At 40.5% G+C, this 20,465-nt stretch overlaps 2 protein-coding genes across 2 annotated transcripts; both read left to right on the top strand.

Annotated features, from left to right (window-relative positions):
- The first annotated feature begins 1,322 nt into the window (after nt 1–1,322).
- scrt2 (scratch family zinc finger 2) lies at nt 1,323–6,386 on the top strand. The gene is made up of 2 exons (XM_033629865.2): nt 1,323–1,835; nt 5,356–6,386. Exons 1-2 carry the CDS (start codon nt 1,676–1,678, stop codon nt 6,153–6,155), a joined length of 960 nt encoding a protein of 319 aa, XP_033485756.1. The 5' UTR covers nt 1,323–1,675; the 3' UTR covers nt 6,156–6,386.
- An 11,042-nt stretch (nt 6,387–17,428) lies between these two features.
- Nucleotides 17,429–19,504, top strand: srxn1 (sulfiredoxin 1 homolog (S. cerevisiae)). Its single transcript, XM_033629866.1, has 2 exons — nt 17,429–17,705; nt 19,106–19,504. The coding sequence occupies exons 1-2, from the start codon at nt 17,490–17,492 to the stop codon at nt 19,313–19,315; spliced, it is 426 nt and encodes a 141-aa protein (XP_033485757.1). The 5' UTR covers nt 17,429–17,489; the 3' UTR covers nt 19,316–19,504.
- The last annotated feature ends 961 nt before the right edge of the window (nt 19,505–20,465 follow it).

The raw sequence follows: 20,465 nt of genomic DNA, 5'->3' as shown, positions 1-20,465 counted from the left end.
CCAGACAAACAACAAATAAAATAATCATTTGGCAAACTAACTATTAGCAGTAACACATGACAAACATGATTATCATAATAATCACTAATCAATAAAAATTTTTGTAAAGGAGAATTTCCTCCTCCAATGCCTTCCTGATGTTGATGACTTTACCACCATTGCTGCTCGTACACACAATGGAATAAACTAAAATAAAACAGTAGAGACTATAAATCAACAATATCTTCTAATGCCTACACTTCCTCCACTGATATAATGTGTGATAGTACAGAAATAGAAGCGCTAATTTTCCTTTAATAGTAATTAAATGTGTTGATTTAATGCTGTGAGGCATGAATTAATTAAACAAGTGCTGTGACAAGTGTTTCCTGTTGATGGTGAATCAAACAGGTGCATAATTTCTGTTTCACTTGAAAATGTTTGGAGACTACCACAAGATTCAATTCTTCTGTCTAAATATTTCACTTTCATTTATTCTAACAAGGGAACAACAAACGCTGATCTCGGTGATGAATATACAGTGCATAATGTAACAGAAAATGAGTTAGCTAACGTGTCCACATAAACACAAAACCAACCCAGTGATATTTAGCCAATTTAGCAAGCATGGATCTAATTCTAGATTTCACCCTAATCAAAAAAGATGTAATTAATTAATCAGATAATTCACTGCCATGCATGGCAGGACACACATCTGTGCAGTGGTAATGGGGAGGGAGAGAGAGAAGCTGAGCAGTGCAGCACTAGTACTTCCCCGAAGCCTGCTTGTCAACAGTGCTGGAATCCAGTGCAGCTTTAAAAGAGGTCCAGCACTCCCAGACACTCAGATAACCTCTCCTGTACTGTACGTGTGCTCTCAGCATGCGAGTACAGTGCCGTGTGTCAAAGGGACGGCAACATTTGAGGCTGTTTGAGGTAACAGAGATGACATGAGGGAGGCAGCGCCTGTACAAGGCAAACATAAACTGTGCCACTTCATCTGAAAACAATGGGGGACAGGACACTGAGTGTGCTCTCATCCACATCTCCATTGTCTGCCCTCCTCTTTTACTCCTCCTCCGAGCATGGAGCATAAGCGGGGTGAAAGAGGGAGGGGAGAGGAGGAGAAGGGGGAGCAGCAGTGGGGGCAGTGGGGGTCTGGCTGTGTTCTTTCTCCTCTGTCTGTGTGCGAATGCACAGACGGTTCAGTAGTAATTTGATGTGTGTCCCCGGGGACATTTGATGGATTAAAGCTAAGCAGCTCCATTTCGCAGCACCACCTGATCTTCCACTGCCTGTGCCCCATATAAAGGCTGGCGTGATTGCTGATCTCAGCTAGTCTGACAGTCTCTCTCTCCCTCCTCTCTCTGTCTGTCTCCATCTCTTCTCTTCCTCACTGGTCCCTTAAGCCTGCTGCATCACAGGAGCTATCCAGTGCTGAACAGGATCGCTTTTATTTTTTATTTTTTTATTTTTCTGGGGGAAGCTGGGGGAGCCAGAGAGTATCACACAGCATTGCCGTCAGCCTTGTTCTCCACTGGTTTCCATTTTCTTTCTTATCTTATGTTTTTGGCCGTTGTCTTCACATTAACCACAAGGATTACCGTCCAGCCAGCTCTGCTCGTGTGCTTCCTCAGAGGGTCTTTCATTTTTGCTCATGCGTTTTTCTCAGCTCTGTGTTTTTATCCATTGAAACATGCCCCGCTCATTTTTGGTGAAGAAGATCAAGCTTGATGATTTCTCTTCGTCCAACGTGGCCACTTCCAATCATCATCACCACCTGGACGACTCGTTCACTTTTGCACGCTCCATCACAGACTCGGTGACCAGCCTTGGGGTTCGTCTCAGTGAGAATGGTGAGTTAACATGCCTCCAGTCTGCCCCACTCCAGTTAAAGATGTGCTAGCACTCCTGCCTGTAGAAAGCTCCGGTGCTGATTTCAGCATGCCTGACATTTCCACACTAAGCACAGATGGCTTCCTCTTTTGTTTTTGTGTCGCTGTGAGATTTTCTCTTGCTTCAGCCAATAACATGCTCGTAGTGTGTAAATTAATGTGAGATGAGACATGCAGCCAGCTGATTTTTGCATCAATATCCGAAATAATCCTCTCCGGTGGCACCCCACCCCCATCACCCCGCTCCCAGACTTTTGTTTTTTGACTCCAGTGAAGGACAGACACAATTCAGGTCACAGCCACGGATTAGCTTATGTAAATAGGGAACCAAACGTGTGTATAATCAGGAGAAGCTCCAGTTACGTATTTGTATGACTGCACCAACCCTGTGGTGGCTGAACACACATAGGCTGACTGTATCTGGTCATCATGTGGACTAAAAAATTCATGAATATGAGAGATGAGTATCGGATGATACATTTGTCCTTAGCTGTTATTGTCCTTGAGTTCCCATCACGGTCCAATCCTCCCTTGCCCCCCTCTTCCCATCCAAATGGAGCATGCACAGTCTCCCCACCCCCATCGCTCCACTACATCTTTCTCTTCCTTCCGGGCATTTGAAAACTAGCAGGGGTTAGAGTTTCAGCCATGCAGGCCTATCGCCGCCACAAGAGACATCAACACACTGTACAGTAGAGCCGGAGGGAGGTAGGGAGCCGGGCTGAAGGGGTAGCAAAGGGAAGGAGAAAAGGAGACAAAAATGCTTGGGGCAGCAATGAGGCTGATCACGTGACAGAGGTTGTACAGTAAACATGAAGAAAGGCACATAGCTGCACTGTGGTCAACACACGGACCGGTCACATTCGGCTCCAGTCTGAGCCGAAAGGCGACCTTCACTTTCACGCTCTGCTTTAAGCTCGCCGCTTCCATTTTGTGGCCACGTTTAGAGGGCCATATGTGTGTCTTTGTTGTGATTTGTTGGGATATTTCCACAGCGAGAGAGGCTTCACAGTCCACAGCTAAATGTTGTGATGATGCCCACCTGTTATTCAACCGTGTCAATAACAAGGCTCAGTGAATTTTAGTTGGATTGGGATTAGTGGAATTAAAACTGTCTGGGCTGGTTTGTGAAGTAAAATGGTTTGCTGAATCAGAAATAAGATTTAAAGCAAGAAATAAAAACATGCATTTTCTATATATTTACCAGAAATATTTTACTTGTGATAATTGTTATTCAGATTTCCTGCTGCACCATTTAATATCATTATTAAATAACCCGTGTGTGTAATTATTGTCACTCTCTATTGTTCCTGAATCTATTGTTCAACACTATAAAAATAAGCATTATATTAAAAAGGAGAAAAGCACGATAAGGCCCCACACTGGTGTTGACAAAAGGCTTTTAATTTGAACAAAAGAATCTTTTCGTGCTGAGTCCAAAAAAAAAGAGAGACGCAAAATAAAAGAATTCACAGCGTGGCTGAAATACCTAACATCAGCACTTCTGCCGTGCCAGGAGATTTTCTTTCCCCCCATTGTGGAGACATTTGACTTGAGTGTCTGTCGAACAACAAAGAGGGGTGGCTGAGAGGGTCCATTAATTACATGCTTACTTTGCATTAGAGGAACGAGCCTATGAGCTGTAAAGGCTGATACAGCGCAAGTCCTAAATGATGAGCTCTGTGTCTGACCTTGGGTAATTGAAATATAGTAAACAGCTCTGCTCACATTGATACAGTATGTTTTGTCAAAAAAAAAAAAAAAAAAGATAAGGGCCATGTTGTCGTATGTAGCGCAGGTCCCCAGGCTACAGTGTGACTGTGAAACAGGTGGATGTAGCAACAATAATCATTGAAGCTGCAGCATTTGTACATTTAATTGTAACTGTAAGAATTTAGTTAAATAAAAAAAGATACATAAAAAAATATTTCTTATTTTTTAAATAGTGTTTTTTGAAGGGAAAGGCTGCTCTCTCTCCTGGACAAACACCATCTGCGTAGTTTAAAACAGTGAACCCATGCAGTGCAGCATAATAATGTGTGCACAGGCCTGGTGTTTCCCTGTCCCCGGGTGTCATGGTCATGTCTTTGACAGAGTGGGTGTGTGAACAGAAACCCTTGGGAATGGAGACGCTGTAGTAAGAGAGCACTTCAACTGATTTCTTAATGGCCCTGTTTCTTGAAGGCGCTTTAGTGTGCTCGCTGCTGCAGACAGGTGACCCCTCTTCACAAACAACGTGTCGCACATTATCAGGCCTCAAGCATACTGTGCTCAATAAACTATTATTGTGTGCGCCGCAGATACTTGATCTGTTCCTCGCACTATTTCTATCTTCTCCAACAGCTGCACTATTTTACATATGATAGCCTATTGATCAGTTCAAAACTTTGAATTTCATTAAAAGGCAGTCAATACCTAATTTCCACTGCTTGCTGCACACAGTGCTGGGAATGGCTTTTTTCTGCAGTATGCACTATTTCTCTCAGGAAAGGAGTTTCACCACCTTTTATATTTGCTCTCATATGTTCAACCGACAGAATATCAACCCTGGAGGTAAAATGCATTTAGTATTAATTCAGCTCCTAAGAGTCACAGCATAAGAATGTATTGAGTTCTGTTTGGATGCATTTAGCTGCCAGCAAGCCTTTTAGCTCCTCTGGCACTGGGCTGCTCTGAAAGGAAAGGAAAGACATGAATGATGCCAACAAAAATATATCTCTCTGAAATCATGCTCTGTACAATTGGAGACATTTTAAATCACTCGTGGTGCTTTGTGCTTTGCTGCATCATGTTGAAATGTGCTTCATGAAGTAGCATGAAATCCTACAGGATGTAAGCAGCAGGATGTAACACGTTAATTTGGTCCAAGACCAAAAAATGCATTTGTTTGCAGCAAAAAGCAAACAGCAATTAATACATGAAGCACTCTCACATCAGACAAGCAACCTGTTTTGGGTGAATGTTTTTTTTTTTGGAACTCTCAGATTAAAAAACACAATAAAACCATGCCAAAATAAAAATTCTGAAGAAATAAGATATTTACGGTTCAGATTTAGAGTTGAAACATGATCATCTATGAAACAAGCATGCAGAGAGGCTACAGCCAGAGAGGAAGGACATGCCATAAATGAGGAAATGGAAGTCTAATCAATGAGACTACTGTATTTGAGAGGGGCTTTAATACGCATCTTACACTGAGGCTTCTTTGATGAGCTATTATCTAGCGCTCATCCTCACTGTAAAATTGCAACCTTCCTATATGCAGCTGAGTGCGTCATGTTTCCCTGCATCACTGCACTATTGTGCGTACAACCTGTGAGTTCTGGAAAAAATGCAATTAGCTCTGTGCTGCCACTCACTCTTTCACCATTTTACGAAGGGCAATCATCCAAGATGATAATCATGTAATCACCAGCATGTCACTGTGTCCTTATCCATCACAACCCCTGGCCAACTGTGTTTGCGTGTGTCTCTTACTCAGGCTACATCCAGGATTACATCACGCCATCTGTATACCAGGGGGAGAAGAAGATGGAGCACAAGCTGGCTTCGCCGGTGTCGGACCCCCTCTACACCCAGGTGAGCAGCGGAGAGGAGTACTGTGACCCCGACCTGAAGCACCCCGACAGCCCCCAGTCTGGCATGACAGCCAGCGGCTTCTACAGTGGTGAATCGGAGGCCCTGGCCGAGGGTTACACCATGGATGCCTTCTTCATCTCTGATGGGCGCTCGAGGAGGAAGGGAGACACCGAGAGTCGTGGAGGGGGCTCAAGAAGCAGCAGTGCCAATGGCGGGGCTCAGGAGAGGGGATCTGGCACGGCTCGCCACACCTGCAACGAGTGCGGCAAGACGTACGCCACCTCCTCCAACCTCAGCAGACACAAGCAGACGCACCGCAGCCTGGACAGCAAGATGGCCCGCAAGTGTCCCACCTGTAATAAAGTGTACGTGTCCATGCCGGCGTTGGCCATGCACATCCTCACCCACGACCTCAAGCACAAGTGCGACGTGTGCAGCAAGGCCTTCAGCCGGCCGTGGCTCCTTCAAGGTCACATGCGCTCACACACGGGGGAGAAGCCCTTTGCCTGCGCACACTGTGGCAAAGCCTTTGCTGACCGTTCAAACCTCCGCGCCCACATGCAAACACACTCTGCCTTCAAGCACTACAGATGCAAGCGCTGCAATAAGACCTTCGCTCTCAAGTCCTACCTGAACAAGCACTATGAGTCAGCTTGCTTCAAGGGCTCTGCGGACGAAGACGACTCTGGATCAGAAAACTAACCACGAGGAAAAAGCAAAATTTTGAACCCCTGTTGTCGGTTCACAACCAATAACCCTGTTCACTCTGCCCTCCATGCCTTTTTTCTTCCCTTTTTTTAGAAAGCAATATTTTCACTGAGATTATGTGAAGAAACTCTAATGATTATGGCAAAGACAATTTCAAAAGATGCTGGATTTTTTCCCTGCACAGTAGCTAATCGTCCACAGAAACATACAATCAAACAACCTTCCCCCAAATAGAGACTGTAGATGATAGTTGTACACAATTAAGCAACATGTGCTCGTACGGACGTGGGCACATGTAAACACACACACACTCACACAGACATGTATGCAAATACACACACACAAACACACACATTAATGTACGCACGTGTGCACACACATATACACTCACACACAGACACACTTACACACACACAATTATATATGAGGCCTGGCATGTGAATTTTTATCAATGACTATAATGATATTGATATCAATAGTAATAATATTTAGATTCCTGATATTTTATAGCAAATAGTAATGAGAAAATGACAAAAAAAAACATAAAAAAGGACTAACAGTGTTCTTTTGTTTTTTAGAGACAAAATGACCTCTTGTATTTTTATGCTGCTTTTTATTTGCTAAGAATTGAATTCTTTTGCAACTGCCAACATGAACTTTTTATGAAAATGTGAACTATGACAGTATTTGCAAAAAAGGGAGATCATTTTAAAAGGTTAAAAAGACAAACCCCTTTTTTCCACACCAATGTTTCAATTCAACGGATGTTATTTTTCTATTTGATTTTTCTAAATTTATTTTTTTGTGCTTATTATCCCTTGTTGATCTAAAGCATCTTTGTAACTGTGGGTATTCAAAAGAGAAAAAAAAGAGCAAATTTCAATAAGCTATACACGATCATAGGCCATAGGTCATTCAATTCAATTCTGCAAGATTTTAAAACGTTTAACAGGCCTGTTGAACAGGTTATCACACATCAAATTCATAGTCTCACCCTGATGTACAGACTTGGACTAAAACACTGGGAGCCAGACCAAATGATCTATTGTTATAAGTGCCATGTGCGGTTGACTTGTCTATAGCAATGAAAACTCTCGTTGTTCTTCCTCCACCATGGTGGCTTGCATAAACTCTGCTGCCTTTATGGTGCATCGTCCAGTCTTAAAGAGCAATCTTCACCCAGTGTTTGAGGTGCTCCCCCTCCGCCAGTGTTACCTCAGAGTGAAGGTATGGACTCACACACCCTCAGTTACAAAGTGACAGTCAAATTATTCTGTTTGTCTGTTTTATATGTCGCTCAAAGCTCCGCCCACGGTTTAGATGCATACCATCTATTTATCATGTAAATACTTTATTTATCTACCTATTTATCTATTTATTTATTTACCTTATTTTTGTGTATTTATTGGAGACTTGCTTATTTGTTAATTACCATGTATTTATTTATTGTTTATAATTTAAAAGATGAACATCCATTGACCTTGTAAGATGCTGCTGATCTTCAAAGAAAATGTTTATATGCATGAAAACTGTAGAGAGTCCATGGGACTTAGTTTTTTAAAGAGGAACAATGTACAGTACCAGTGTTAGGAGACTACAAACGAATGAATGCAGAATTTTGTTTTTCGTGGCAATAACTACTGACACAGCAACTGACATGTATAACAATCACAGCTGTCCTGTTTTCAGTCGATTTAGGGCAATAAAAAGAAACAATGAAAAACGAAACACTAAAATATTCTCCGTTTTGCTGTTTCCCAAACGTCCACTGCCTCCTCGTGACGGGAGAGTTTTTTGGCCCCTTTTGTCTTTAAATCTCAGGCAATAAATAATTCCCAGAAATAACCGACGGCGATGTGCATGTAGACACTGCCGTGAAAAACACTATCCATTACATAATAATGTAGGTGTAATCTAGTTACACCAAGGTTTCAAAGGTGCAAAAGCAATAATGAACGCGATGCAGTAACTATGAGCAACACTCAGTCCTTTATACAGCGAGTCCAAAACTGCTACAAGTGTTAATTCGGCTGGAAATGGCTGCTATTCTTTAATATTAGTATCATTTCAACTGTCTATTATTTTACAAAGCAACCAGGTAAAAACACATCTCTTCTGGCAGCTGAAAGGCAGGTGTGATTTAACTGCTGGAGGGTTACACAACAGGATTACAATAATTCTAATTTAAGTCACTGACATAATAAAGCATTACAATACGGTTAAATTAAAAGACATTACTGCTCCCAAATGATTCTGTGCAGTAAAAACAGCTGAGCAAATCTCCGAGGTGTCAAAAGAGAGAATGCATTGAGGTATATATATATATCTTAACCAGCACTAACGGAAATAATCTTGACATGAACTGTTTTGGTAGGGAAAGTTTTTAAGATTGTTGTACTAAAATGACGTGCTGTAATGCACTCCTAACTCCCCCATCATTTGTCCCTGCCTCGCTTCCCTCCCCTATCAGCCGTCCTCATCCCGTCCCAACTGCCTCTAAACAGACGCACCGAGGATGAGATGTGCTGAAGTGGGATTGGCGGAGGGTGGCGGAGTGTGGGAGGATAACAGGTGTTTGCAGACAGACTGCAGATAGGGAGCGTAATTGAGTCGGTGAGCGACCTCCAAGGGGAAGGTCAAGCACCAGCAGGCAAATGCACTGTCAGCTATTTGCATATTCCAAATGGATGACACGATCGCGGTAATGCTGAGCTCGCCCCAAAAACAAAACAAAACACAAAACTGGGGAGAGAAGAAAAGAAAGAGAAGTTTATGCTCCATTCGGCCGCGCTCTCCTCCCTGTTTCACCGTCATCCTGTCAATGGTTGTCTAAATGCTACAGCTGAATCACCGCATGAGAGCATCCAAACCACCTGTCTCCTGATTAACTTGCAGTCAGAACACACAGTTTGGCACATCACAGTATCACTGAACTAATGCGGAAATCACTACTTCCTATAGATTCTGTTTTATATGTTTAATGTTTTACTGTGGGACAGAGATGTAACGCATCTCCAAAACCTGGGGACTGTGTTTTAATGAGGCACATAAAAGCACGGAGATCATTAAAAACATCAATTGGAAATGTACTGTAGGCTTGTATCTAAAACTGGCAGCATTACAGATCGTCCTCGGAGAAAATATTAATTACAGAAAAGGAGGCACAATTTGATTCGAAACTGAATTTAGATGTAGGGAAACATTGTTCCTCTTTGATGATTTTGTAAATATATTTGTAAATACATCACAGCAATAATATGACAATGCATGTAGACATTTAATTGCTCTTTTTCTATTCATGTTTTTTTTATTAAAAAGAAAAGACAAATACAGGTACCAATTGCAGTCTGGGTGGCCACGCGAATCAGGGAGTGTCTTGATTAAAAAGCTATCTGTTGTAAGTCACAGACAAAAAAAACCTTCAAACTCTGTGTGTTCTCAAAGATTTGATCATGTTCTGTATGATTTTTTTTCTGTTCTTGTTTTCTTTTATTAATGTGCCCGGCTTGGCTGCGCAATGAAAAAGTGCCAAAAAGTATGATTTCCATGACAAAAGCCTTCAACATATGGTTGGCTGCTTGAAACCTTCCATATGGTCCTCAAAGAAAAAAAACTGATTAAGATTTTCCACTTTCTTTCTCACTCTCGCTCTTCCTCTCTTCCTCTCTTTCTATCTCTCTGTTCCAGCTGAGTATGAAGAAACTTAAGCCATGATTGCTGAGGGGTGTTTTGATTTATCTTGTTCTGCTACAGTTAATAATGATGACAACAATAGCAATGATAACGTTAATAAAAACAATAGCACAAGGAACCTACAAGTCCACTCTTGTTTCTTTTAAAACTGTCAAATCTGATTTTATTTAAGGAGAAAAGGGTGTTTTTTTGTTTCACTGAGTAGACACACACACACACACACACACACACACACACACACACACCCCGCAGGTGTTCATTGACAGCCCAACCTGTTCATTCAGTGCAAGTTTTTATATATTTTTTACACCTTTCCCCCCCGTAATATATCATCAAACACACTGAGGGAAATGGTGAATCTGGAATCTGTTTGGAGTAGCCCTTAGTCAACATTAACACACTGAGTAATTATAGTTATAGCTATAATGTGCCATCAGCTGTAGCCTCCTCTGTCAATGTTTGATGAATTTTACGAGCTTTACTGTCAATTTACTAACTTTTAATTTCACCGCTACGAGGCACGAAAATGCCGATATCCTTTGTTTTTCACGGCGGCTGTGAACAGGAGCGGTCAGAGGACCTGACAACACCAATACAGCTTTGAATAAGAGTTCCTGAGATGTCGGCGTTATCAAAAGCAGAGGCATCTGTTCCACCACTATTAAGCCCTTCCTGGTCATTAAATTTTAATGGAACATTGATTTTATGCTGGGACTACTCTTTCTGAGTGACTCAAAAGCCAGAGAAAAATATGGAGCAAAATAAAAATGAATCATGACAGCGGACAGGGATTATTATTCTGGGGCTTTTCTTGATTGGTTTCCAGGGAATATACAACACTTGAATTCAATCGCTTGTGTCCTTCAGTGTCCTCCAGCAGCACAGCAGCAGTATAATGAGACAGCAGGCAGAGCAGAGCAGAGCAGGGACTCAGAAACAAGACACTTTGCTGCACTCTCTTCTCCTCTGTATGGGAAAGCTGTGATTGCTACTGCTGCTGTTACACGCTTCCTGTTATGTCACCGAAGGTAAACAAAATAAATCTGTATTCACATGTTGCATTTTCTAAGAGTCAAATGACAAGTTCACAGCCAAGTGCTGATTCCTGTGCACGCAGCAAACAGCTCACAGTGCTGCAGATCAGCACATTGCAGACTGCACATCAACATTCATGAGGGGTACTCACTCAAACTTTACCCTGGCAGATGTTGTCCCTTATCAGATTTTATGATGAAAGTAAATAACTGATGTCATTACATGGCAATGGACTGTAAAATGGGGACCCATGCAATCCAATTACATCACCCGTGGGTGAGCTGTACAGCAGCTATGAGTGATCAGCATTGTGAGGCAAGAAAGGAGGACGTGGCCCCTTCATACATATCCCTGCAACACTCTCCAGCACGACAGCCTCCCGCCGCCACACACACTCAGAGGACATCAGGTAAATTATTGAAAACAACCTGTAAAATTGAGCGCGCTACACTCTCACTTCAAAGATATTGACCCGAGAACACCATCATCTTCTGAGCGGCCGTCTGAGTGAAGATATAAGTATTCTGGCGGGGTGAGGGGTTGCCGCAAGGTTACTGCACAGATCTTCCTATAGCAGCAGAGATACAGCTATTAAACAGCACAAATTTGGAGAAAGATGGGCTAATTTTAGTTTTAAAAAAGTACTGACATTCCTAACTTCTACCCTGCACAGACACATTATCTCCACAGCTACGATGACAGGAAAAAAGAAATATGGGGGAAAACTATATTTGTGACAGGTTCATTAACAAGTATTTGTGTTGCAACTGGTGTCTTTCAGTTGCTCACACATGATACAGGAAGCAACATGTCATTTTAGAGTTGAACCAATTAGTCAATTAATTGCTCATCTAATCAGCAACAATTCTGATAAGTGTGTGAGTTGTTTGTTGAGCCTCTAAAATGTGAACATTTGCTGCTTTTCTTCATCTTATGTGACAGTGAGCTACATGTCTTTGGGGCTTTGGCATGTTCACTATGTTCAGATATTTTACAGATCGATCAATCAATCAACTGAGGAAATAATCTACAGATAAATCATTTAAAACAAAAATATTTGCTAGCTGCAACCCCATGGTATTTATACAAATTCTAAATTGGCTACCCTGTGCAGAGAAGTGATCTTGATTGCTACGATGACAGTAGAGCTGAAACAATTAGTTGATGAATCAATCAGTCAATCAACAGATAATCTGCATGAACTCTGATTAAAGATAATTTATTTCAGCTATTTAATCAAGCAGTAGTCCTAATATTTCCTGGTTCTAGCTTCTCAAATGTGAGCATGTACTGCTTTTGCATAATTTTAAGATGAATTTAAATGGATTTTAGACTGTTGCTCTAAAAACACTAGACACCTGAAGGCCTCACCTCGTGCTTTCTGAACCTGTTTTTTCTAACATTGTGGAGAGAAGGAAATTAATTGATTATTTTTTAAAAATCCAGTCCAAGAAGAACATAGAGTAAATAATAATTTCCTGATGGGTTTCACTGTCCATTTCAAATTCATTCCTGAAAAAAGCACCGTAGCTGGGGTGTCTCAGCAGATGACAAACAACATGTCTTACTAATTAGAAAAACTATCATTACTTAATTCAACACTCCTTGAACTGGTGCCGGCCTTCCCTTTGACCCTTCCCATACATCTGGCGCCATCTGTTGGCTGATTACCAACTGTCAGCATTAATCCAACAACAACAACAACCTTTGTCTGTTGACGATGGTGCCATTGGTTCAACTGGATCATTCAACTGAAGGAGACATTCAGCTGCAGGCCATTTTATTTTCTTCATGCTATAACCAATCTGCACACATACTGACCAAAGTTGCTCAACAAGAGGTTAGTAAAACCATCGGGTTCAACCAGTCAGGGCCAACCAACTGTAACTGCCCCTTTAAGAGCTAACAGTTTGTCTTTTCACATTCTGCATCACAGGAGAGATGCTCATTAAAAGCGCCTCCATTCCTCACTGTTTCATCAAGTGAGACTGCCAAGCTCTTTAACTCAGTGTTCTTGATGTTTGTGCTGTTTGTGTAAAACCCATCTGTTTCCTCGTCTCTCTGTTGGCAGAGGGTCCACCTCATCCGTATGCTTCTCTTTTTGAAGTCGTGTCAAAATCGCATTTTTATGCATCTAAGATATCCAACTTGTCATCAGCACTCAAGCAAAAGTCAAGGAGGGCACTCCTTAAATAGCTCCTTTTTTCTCTCCATATACCATACATGCAGAAACAAGGATAACAAAGGAATTACAGATGTGATATTTATCATTTCTTTTACACATAAATAAGGTAATTTTAACAATGCTTTTGTGGCTTTCTGTGCTTACATTTAAGATGTAAAAAAAATGCTATCGTGCCTCTGTTTTTAAGGTAAAGTTAATGAACCGGAGTGCAAATGGAAAGACAAACTACAGCTTAATCCACATCTAAATAACTTCACTCCAAAGCACCACTTCTCTCTCTGGGTGAGCAAATTTATTTCAAGGCAAGCAAGATCATTAAACAGAAATACCCATTCTGGGCAGCTGTACTAGAAGGAGATAGTGCAGAAAATAATTTCCTAGGTTTAAGCATCGAGAGCCACCAGTGAATAATCAACATCAGTGAACAAATCAGCCACACATTCAGCCACAAACACATCCACTGTTGCTAAACCGTGTCATGATTTCAGACACATTCATCTATCACAAAGCTATAGTTTGAAGATCGAAAATCGCCGTCAGAATAATTATCACTTTAAAAGCATGTCAACGTGTAAAAAAAAAAGAAGAAGAAAAAGAAGAAGAAGAAAAAGGAGAAGGAGAAGGTATAAATAAATATAGCTCACTTCCCTGTCGGAAAGCTGGCAGGTAATTTTCTCCAGCTGCTCTAAGTGTGACAATCCCACAGGGATTGAAATCTAATATTAACAGCAAATCATTATGTGGGAACTGTTCTTCCATGACCTGCCGCTGTACCTGTGTGACTAACTCAATCTAAGTAATTGAGATATGTTAGCGACTAGAATACAGTCCTGCTGTGACAGCAGAGGGTCACGCAGAGTGTAGTGGGACTCCAAACACACCTCAGCACCGGAGATGATTTACATGTCTATATGCTTTGACTGACAGGCTCTGTTCTCTTCATGTGATGCTGGTTTCTTTTGGTGCGTGATGAAGTCGCTTTTGATTGACAGCAAAGAAGCGATTTGAAATTGACATCGTATAAAGTGGTGAATGCCCAGGGGGGATATGTCACCATACATATTTACTATACTGTAGTTATTCAAACAGAAACACCAAGTCATGCAGCCAGCTGCACGATCCATGTCAGCATACTGCAGTCTAATTGGAGTTTTTCACTTGTTTTTATACTGGTGTCAACTAAATTGCTTTTTAAAAAAGTGAGGTGGCTAAGCTGCTTTTGGGGAAATTATAAACAGATTGTGGTTGTTAGTGCAAAACTATCATATGACAATGAAGCAAGGAAGTTGATTACATTCGTCGCAGCACCTAAATTACAAGGTGCATTTTGTTCAGTTTTATTCCATGATGATGTATAATGTACTGATGGCGACGTTAATAATTACATACTATATATAGACCTCCTTCATGTTGTAACTGATCCCCGTGTGACCAATTAATCAACATAAAAGGCGCTGCCATTGTAGTTCAAAGTATTTGTAATAATTCAGTATAATGGCCTGCCTCTACTGTCCAAGAAATCATTTTTAATTGTCTCATTAGAAGATGCTGTAGCTGTGGGTTGGAGAAAACAACAATAGTTCTGTTTCCGCTCCACTGCCACAGATCTTTGAAGCTTTCCACTTACCTGTGCAAAGCTGCGGGCCCAGACGTCCTTTTTGTAACCACAGCAACCTGGCTGGCTCTTTGAAATCCCTGCAAAAATAGAATAACACCAAGTAGTGCACTTTGATGGAGGAAGCCTATATCATGCAACAGTCGACAATACAAAACACTGACCTCATTAAAAACTATTGTCACCAAAGGATTCTGGGCTTGTAGCGACTCTTTTCAACTGCATGACTAATTGCTCGAGTGAATTTTAATGAGAAACAGTTTGGCCATGAAATGAATAAGTTATCTTACAACAAAGGGTAAAGTTTGTGTTTGGTACTACATGCACATGCCATGAAGTACTACAACAGCTACCTCCAATGCAGGCCTGTTTACATGATAAGAGGCAGACCTTAATGTTCTGTTTGACAGTTAAAAAAACATGCTTAACATTGCTTTATCAGCTTGCTACTAGGCTACATGACTTTTTCTCATTCATAAGAATAGCTTATTTACATGACATGTTTGATGACATGTTTTGTCTACCACAGAAAATCACACATTACTTCTGGGTCATGGAGACATCCAATAGGTTGCATGCTTAATATGTGTGATTAGTGCCAACTTTGGTCATTGTAGCTTTATAATAGTTTGTTCATGAGAGGTCTTATTTGCCTATAAACATATAACCTGACCATGCAGGATAACAAACTATAAGTTTCCTTGTCTGTGGATAACTTTTTAGTAATCAAAATTAATATATTTGTTAAAGAATAGCCTTTATGACAAACTTACGTGAACTATTTCTTCATTATTTGGAGTAATACCAATGCTTTATGTTGATTTACATATTTTGTCACCTTAATAAAATGTGCAAGCCCACTCTGTGACAAAGGGAAGGGTTACCACATCAGTACCTCTCTACATTAATAAGGTCAAAAGAAAAGAAAACAACACATTTAGAGGAAGAAATCATTTTGCATTTAGTAGCCTATTATTATTTTGACACAAATAGCAGTGGGGCCTGTGGGATCCTAGACCATGAGGGAGTAAAGCCAGTGTTAACAGCAGATAAGGGTTGAGTCATTCAAGTACTGCACTTTAACAAATGTAATTAGCGACTTTGCATAACGGATAAGAGAAACACTCAGTTGCTCGATGTACAGCGAGAGTTAACCACTATTCCTGTGGGAATATAATAGAAATAGAAGAACGAATATTCAAAGCAGCTATAATTGATATTTTTGTACCACATGACAATGTGAGGGGGTCTCTTGTAGTGATGAGCCTATGCAGCTCCCCGCAGCTTTATGGAGGTATAAAGAGAGTTTCAGCTCATTGTTCAACTGCCCAGCCTGTAACTTTACTATTCTGGTTCAATCTCACTGCTGTCATTGTGTTGTTTTCAGCCTCAACAGACAGCTGTTTTCAGCAAAAAAAAGCTCTAAGAACTCCCTGTGCACTACCTGCTCAGCACCAGACAGGGAACAGACAGAGTTAGCAACTAGCCAGTGAACATAAAAATAATCAATTTTTTAGTCTAATGGAAATTGCTGCGCAGCAGCTGCAATACAAAGTTAGAGGAGTGCAGGTACAAAGTGTGCAATATTCAATAACTAGCATAACAAAGTAGAAAAGCAATGTATAGCAAATAGAAATTACAGTAAAAAGCAAGTCTAAAACTGAATGAAATAGTGATGCACGATAATATCAGAATCAGCCAACATGCTGATTATATTAGTATTTCATCCGTATCGGCCAATACCGGCTTTAAAATGAACTACCACAATCGGCCAACATGCTTTTTCTTATTTTGCACAATGAATGAATATTACATACGTTAAAAAACATTGTATTTCACGTCTCAATCTGCTGTATAATATGATGTTAAATCCACTACAGAAGAGACTTGATGATCACTAAAATTAGGTGGGGAAAAAAAGTGGATATATTGATGTCGGTTTTGGTTATTGGCCAAATGAGCTGCCATATATCGGTATATCAGATATCGGCAAAAAATCCAATATGTGCATCCCTAGACTATAAACTAGATACCAGTAAGGTGCAAAATATAAGAACTAACTGAAACTCACAATATGGACCAAAATATAAAATATAAAACAAGCTACCAGTAGGTGGAAAATATAAAACTAACGAACCATAAGGTGCAAATATAAGAACTAGCTCACAGTAAGATTTAAAATATAAAAACTAGCTCGCAGTAAGGTGCAAACAGGTGTAAATGTGCCCTGAACATAGTAGCTAAAGAGCTAAATAACGTTAAGACCCAAAACAAAGCTAAAAGAGAGTGAATATTTGACTTACATTCATCAGGTGGACGCAAACATGACTCTAGATGAATGACAGTGTTGCTTCATAACTGCTGGATGAGTAAATTAGCAACTATTTGCTAACAGCTTCTCCATTTAGCTTGTTTTTGCTGCCCCCGAGTGACAGAAAACGGAGCTATGCTAATGTCAGGCTAACTTAGTCGCTGACCGTTAACTATTTAGGTAACTAAGATAACTAGTTCACAGCCAGGCATTAGCATACTATGCCTCAAATTACATGCTTACAAAATGTTATCCTAAATGCCAACGAAACAAACATGACGAAGTTTAACTCAAAGTTAATTAGTGATTTAAATGTCACTGCTCGCACCAACCGACAAAAGGGGGCGTTGCAAATTACATTTGTGATTGACAGCGCAGAGGACCAATGAAAATCCTTCGTTAAATCTACTACGTAAAACACGCTAGCATCCAGGAAGTGAAGAACTGTTTACACAGGGCTGTGTCTGTGGCTCTACTGTAGCTCGGCTAATGTTTCGGTTGTGGCACAGCACTAAAACAAGTCGGGTGACACTGTCGGGTTTAACCTGTAGAAACATGTCTGCTCAGTGTGACGTTGAAAGCAACAGGTCGATTCACTCGGACAGCCTCGAGGAGGTTCATAACATCCCGATGAATGTCATCATCAGACCGATCCCCTCGGTGCTGGATGAGCTGAAAGTTCAGAGTCTGATGAACACCATAAAGGTAACAGTGTTTTATCTACTCTATGAATTAGTGTCTCATTTTGAGGTACAGTAAAATACCTGGCCTACAACAATGCTGTGAATTAGCCCCCCATTGTATAAACAACTATCGAGATCTTTTTCTGAAGTGAAAGTTACTAAATGCTGAGTCCTGCTACTAAAACAATACTAATAGCCCTTCATACAAAATCTTATTACAACAGTATTAGCATCAGAATATACGTAATATAGGCTACTCGAGTAAAAGTACTCAGAATCGACATATATCACAAGATTCTACTTAGGGACTGTTCGTTACTTTTTGATGGGGTAAGGGGTGGTGCAAAAAGGGGAGGCATGTCATATTTTGGCTTAGGGAAATCTGCTATATAATCATTGACATGGTCAGTGGCATCATATCCCCTTTGCACATGCACCAAGGTTGTGGCTGTCTGCCAATAGCTGTCTTGAATTAACTTCTTACCCAGTTTTAAGCCACATTTTTAGAACACACATGTTAGATATTGGTTGTTTTTAACTATATGTTTTAACTGGATGAAGGTCACCGGATTTTAAGTTATCAGAAAACAAGCTGAGTAAATTTTGGCTCTATCCCCTTCTATGCTGACCAGCATTGGAGAAAATGTTAATATCCTGATCCGTTTAGTTTGGAGAGGAAGAGACCTGTGTGGATCATTTGTCTCCCAGTCAGGAAGGAATCCTAACTGGGAGAAACAGACTGCAATGACAACAATGCGCTTACTTTTGTTATTGTTTTGATTGAGAAACTCCAAGTGAAAGAAATCAGTGAAACATTTAATTAAAATAATTGATAAATTAATTGACTGTCAGTATCTTGTACCAGAATTACATACAAAGCATCAGACCATGATGCAAGGACATCAAATTTACAGGAAATATATTTGAACATTAAAATGAATATATATTTCACACTGCTTGGTTGTTAAGGCCCTGGATGCATTTTTGTACATTTAGCTACCCAGCATCATTTAAAGATCTTCAGACTGTCTCCACCTCCAGAACATTGTGATAATAACTCAATAATCAACCAGATCTCGAAAGGGACCATTCTGCATAATGAGTACTTTTACTTTTGATGCTAATAATAAATCTGGATTTTTACTTGAGTGAAATGTAGAATGCAGGACTTTACCTTGTAATGTAGTATTTACCCAAAGTGGTATTTCTAAATAAAAGGTCAGAGCGCTACCTTCACCACTGCCTATAATGTTCTTACAGTAATCCTACAGGAGCAGGACTTTGTACTAACATTTCCAGTAATCATCACAGTACAGTGCATCTTTTATTTTTGGAATATAACAGTTTATTCAAGACATTTTTTTACAATCATTTCTTCTCCACACTTGGTGTATGAATCAATTCTCCGGTTCTTCCTTCCAGGACACAGCAGACATCAGTGTTGTTCCTCCCATCGATGTGCTCTGGATCAAAGGCAGTGAGGGAGGAAACTACTACTACTCTTTTGGAGGCTGTCACAGGTTTGCTGCGTATCAGAGGCTGAACATGCCGACCATCCCGGCCAAGCTCGTCAGATCAAACATCTCAGACCTCAGGACTTACTTAGGGGCTTCAACTCCTGATCTGCGGTGACGGCAGAGCTGCTTTATGAGAGACTTTGCTCAGGTGGCTCACACACTCACACAGTTATGACTCTCCCGTTAAAGCTGCAGAGCACAGGACTTACCAGCAGGGGGAAATGTAACTCTTCAGTTAAACACATGACCTTTGTCATTGGAAACCACTGAAATGTGAATTAAAGGGTGAGTGTGTGTGTGTAAATTTGTGTTTCTGTCAATTCTTCATTTTACTGAGTTGATAGTCTGTCATACATTTAACTTTCAAACACCAATTGCACTGTACTGCACATAAAAAGTAACTTAAGTTATCATTTTCTAGCAGTTATTTTCTTGCACGTCACAGCGGGGAATTTCTTTTTGTACAGCAAATGCAGATTTTACATTAGTAAGTGGATATAGCTGAGTGACACTACATAGCAAGGATCGATGCAGATGTTGAGGCTTTTTTCACTGCAGACATATTGAATAAGAAAAGCACAAGTGCTATATATGACATACATGACAGTATTCTGATTTTGATGCTGGTCATGTAAACAGCGTATTCCATTTGAATATTTTCAAATTAGGCCTTTTTACGAATGTAGTATTTTCAAATTAAGAAATGTTGCATGTGTCGATATATTCGGGTTTTAGGAGCATTCTTTGGACATGTATACCACGCATTCGAAATATGTGTCATGAGGTATGAGGTTTTTACAGCAGTTTGCCTGTTTACGGTCAGCTCTGTGCGTTGTCATGGAAACATTGAACACAAACCAACTAGCCAACAGTTTGCAGGGCTGAAGGTTAGAGATGCATGCCCACAAACAAAGACTTTGATATCAAAAGGTGTTTGGATATGCGCAAATGTGGCAACGCTGACCTTTTCAAGAAGGTGGTTGAATGAATGAAAGACGGAGGCTGTGTTTACACGGTCCAACAAGGCTGCCAGCTGTGCTGTTAAGTAACCAAAATCCAACATCTCATGCCAACATCATCTTAACATAGAATAACAGCATGTAGTCATAAGGCAGGGGTCAGTTACCTTTACTGTCAAAAGAGCCATTTTTGGCCAAAAAGCTCTAAATAACCTGCCTGGAGCCATAAAACACATTTGAGCCTTATAATGAAGGTATCAGTAAGACTAAACTCACCCACTAACATTACTAATAGATGAGCATTTC

Source organism: Epinephelus lanceolatus, chromosome 8 (assembly GCF_041903045.1).
Source record: "Epinephelus lanceolatus isolate andai-2023 chromosome 8, ASM4190304v1, whole genome shotgun sequence".
In the NCBI taxonomy this organism is placed as follows: domain Eukaryota; kingdom Metazoa; phylum Chordata; class Actinopteri; order Perciformes; family Serranidae; genus Epinephelus; species Epinephelus lanceolatus.
Note: the sequence above shows the minus strand (reverse complement) of the source record. Positions and strands in the feature narration are given on the sequence as shown.

Coding starts and splice junctions, on each gene's coding strand:
- scrt2 (XM_033629865.2), top strand. CDS start 1,676: ATGCCCCGCTCATTTTTGGTGAAGAAGATCAAGCTTGATGATTTCTCT. Junction 1,836..5,355: donor GGTTCGTCTCAGTGAGAATG/GTGAGTTAACAT, acceptor TCTCTTACTCAG/GCTACATCCAGGATTACATC.
- srxn1 (XM_033629866.1), top strand. CDS start 17,490: ATGTTTCGGTTGTGGCACAGCACTAAAACAAGTCGGGTGACACTGTCG. Junction 17,706..19,105: donor GTCTGATGAACACCATAAAG/GTAACAGTGTTT, acceptor TCTTCCTTCCAG/GACACAGCAGACATCAGTGT.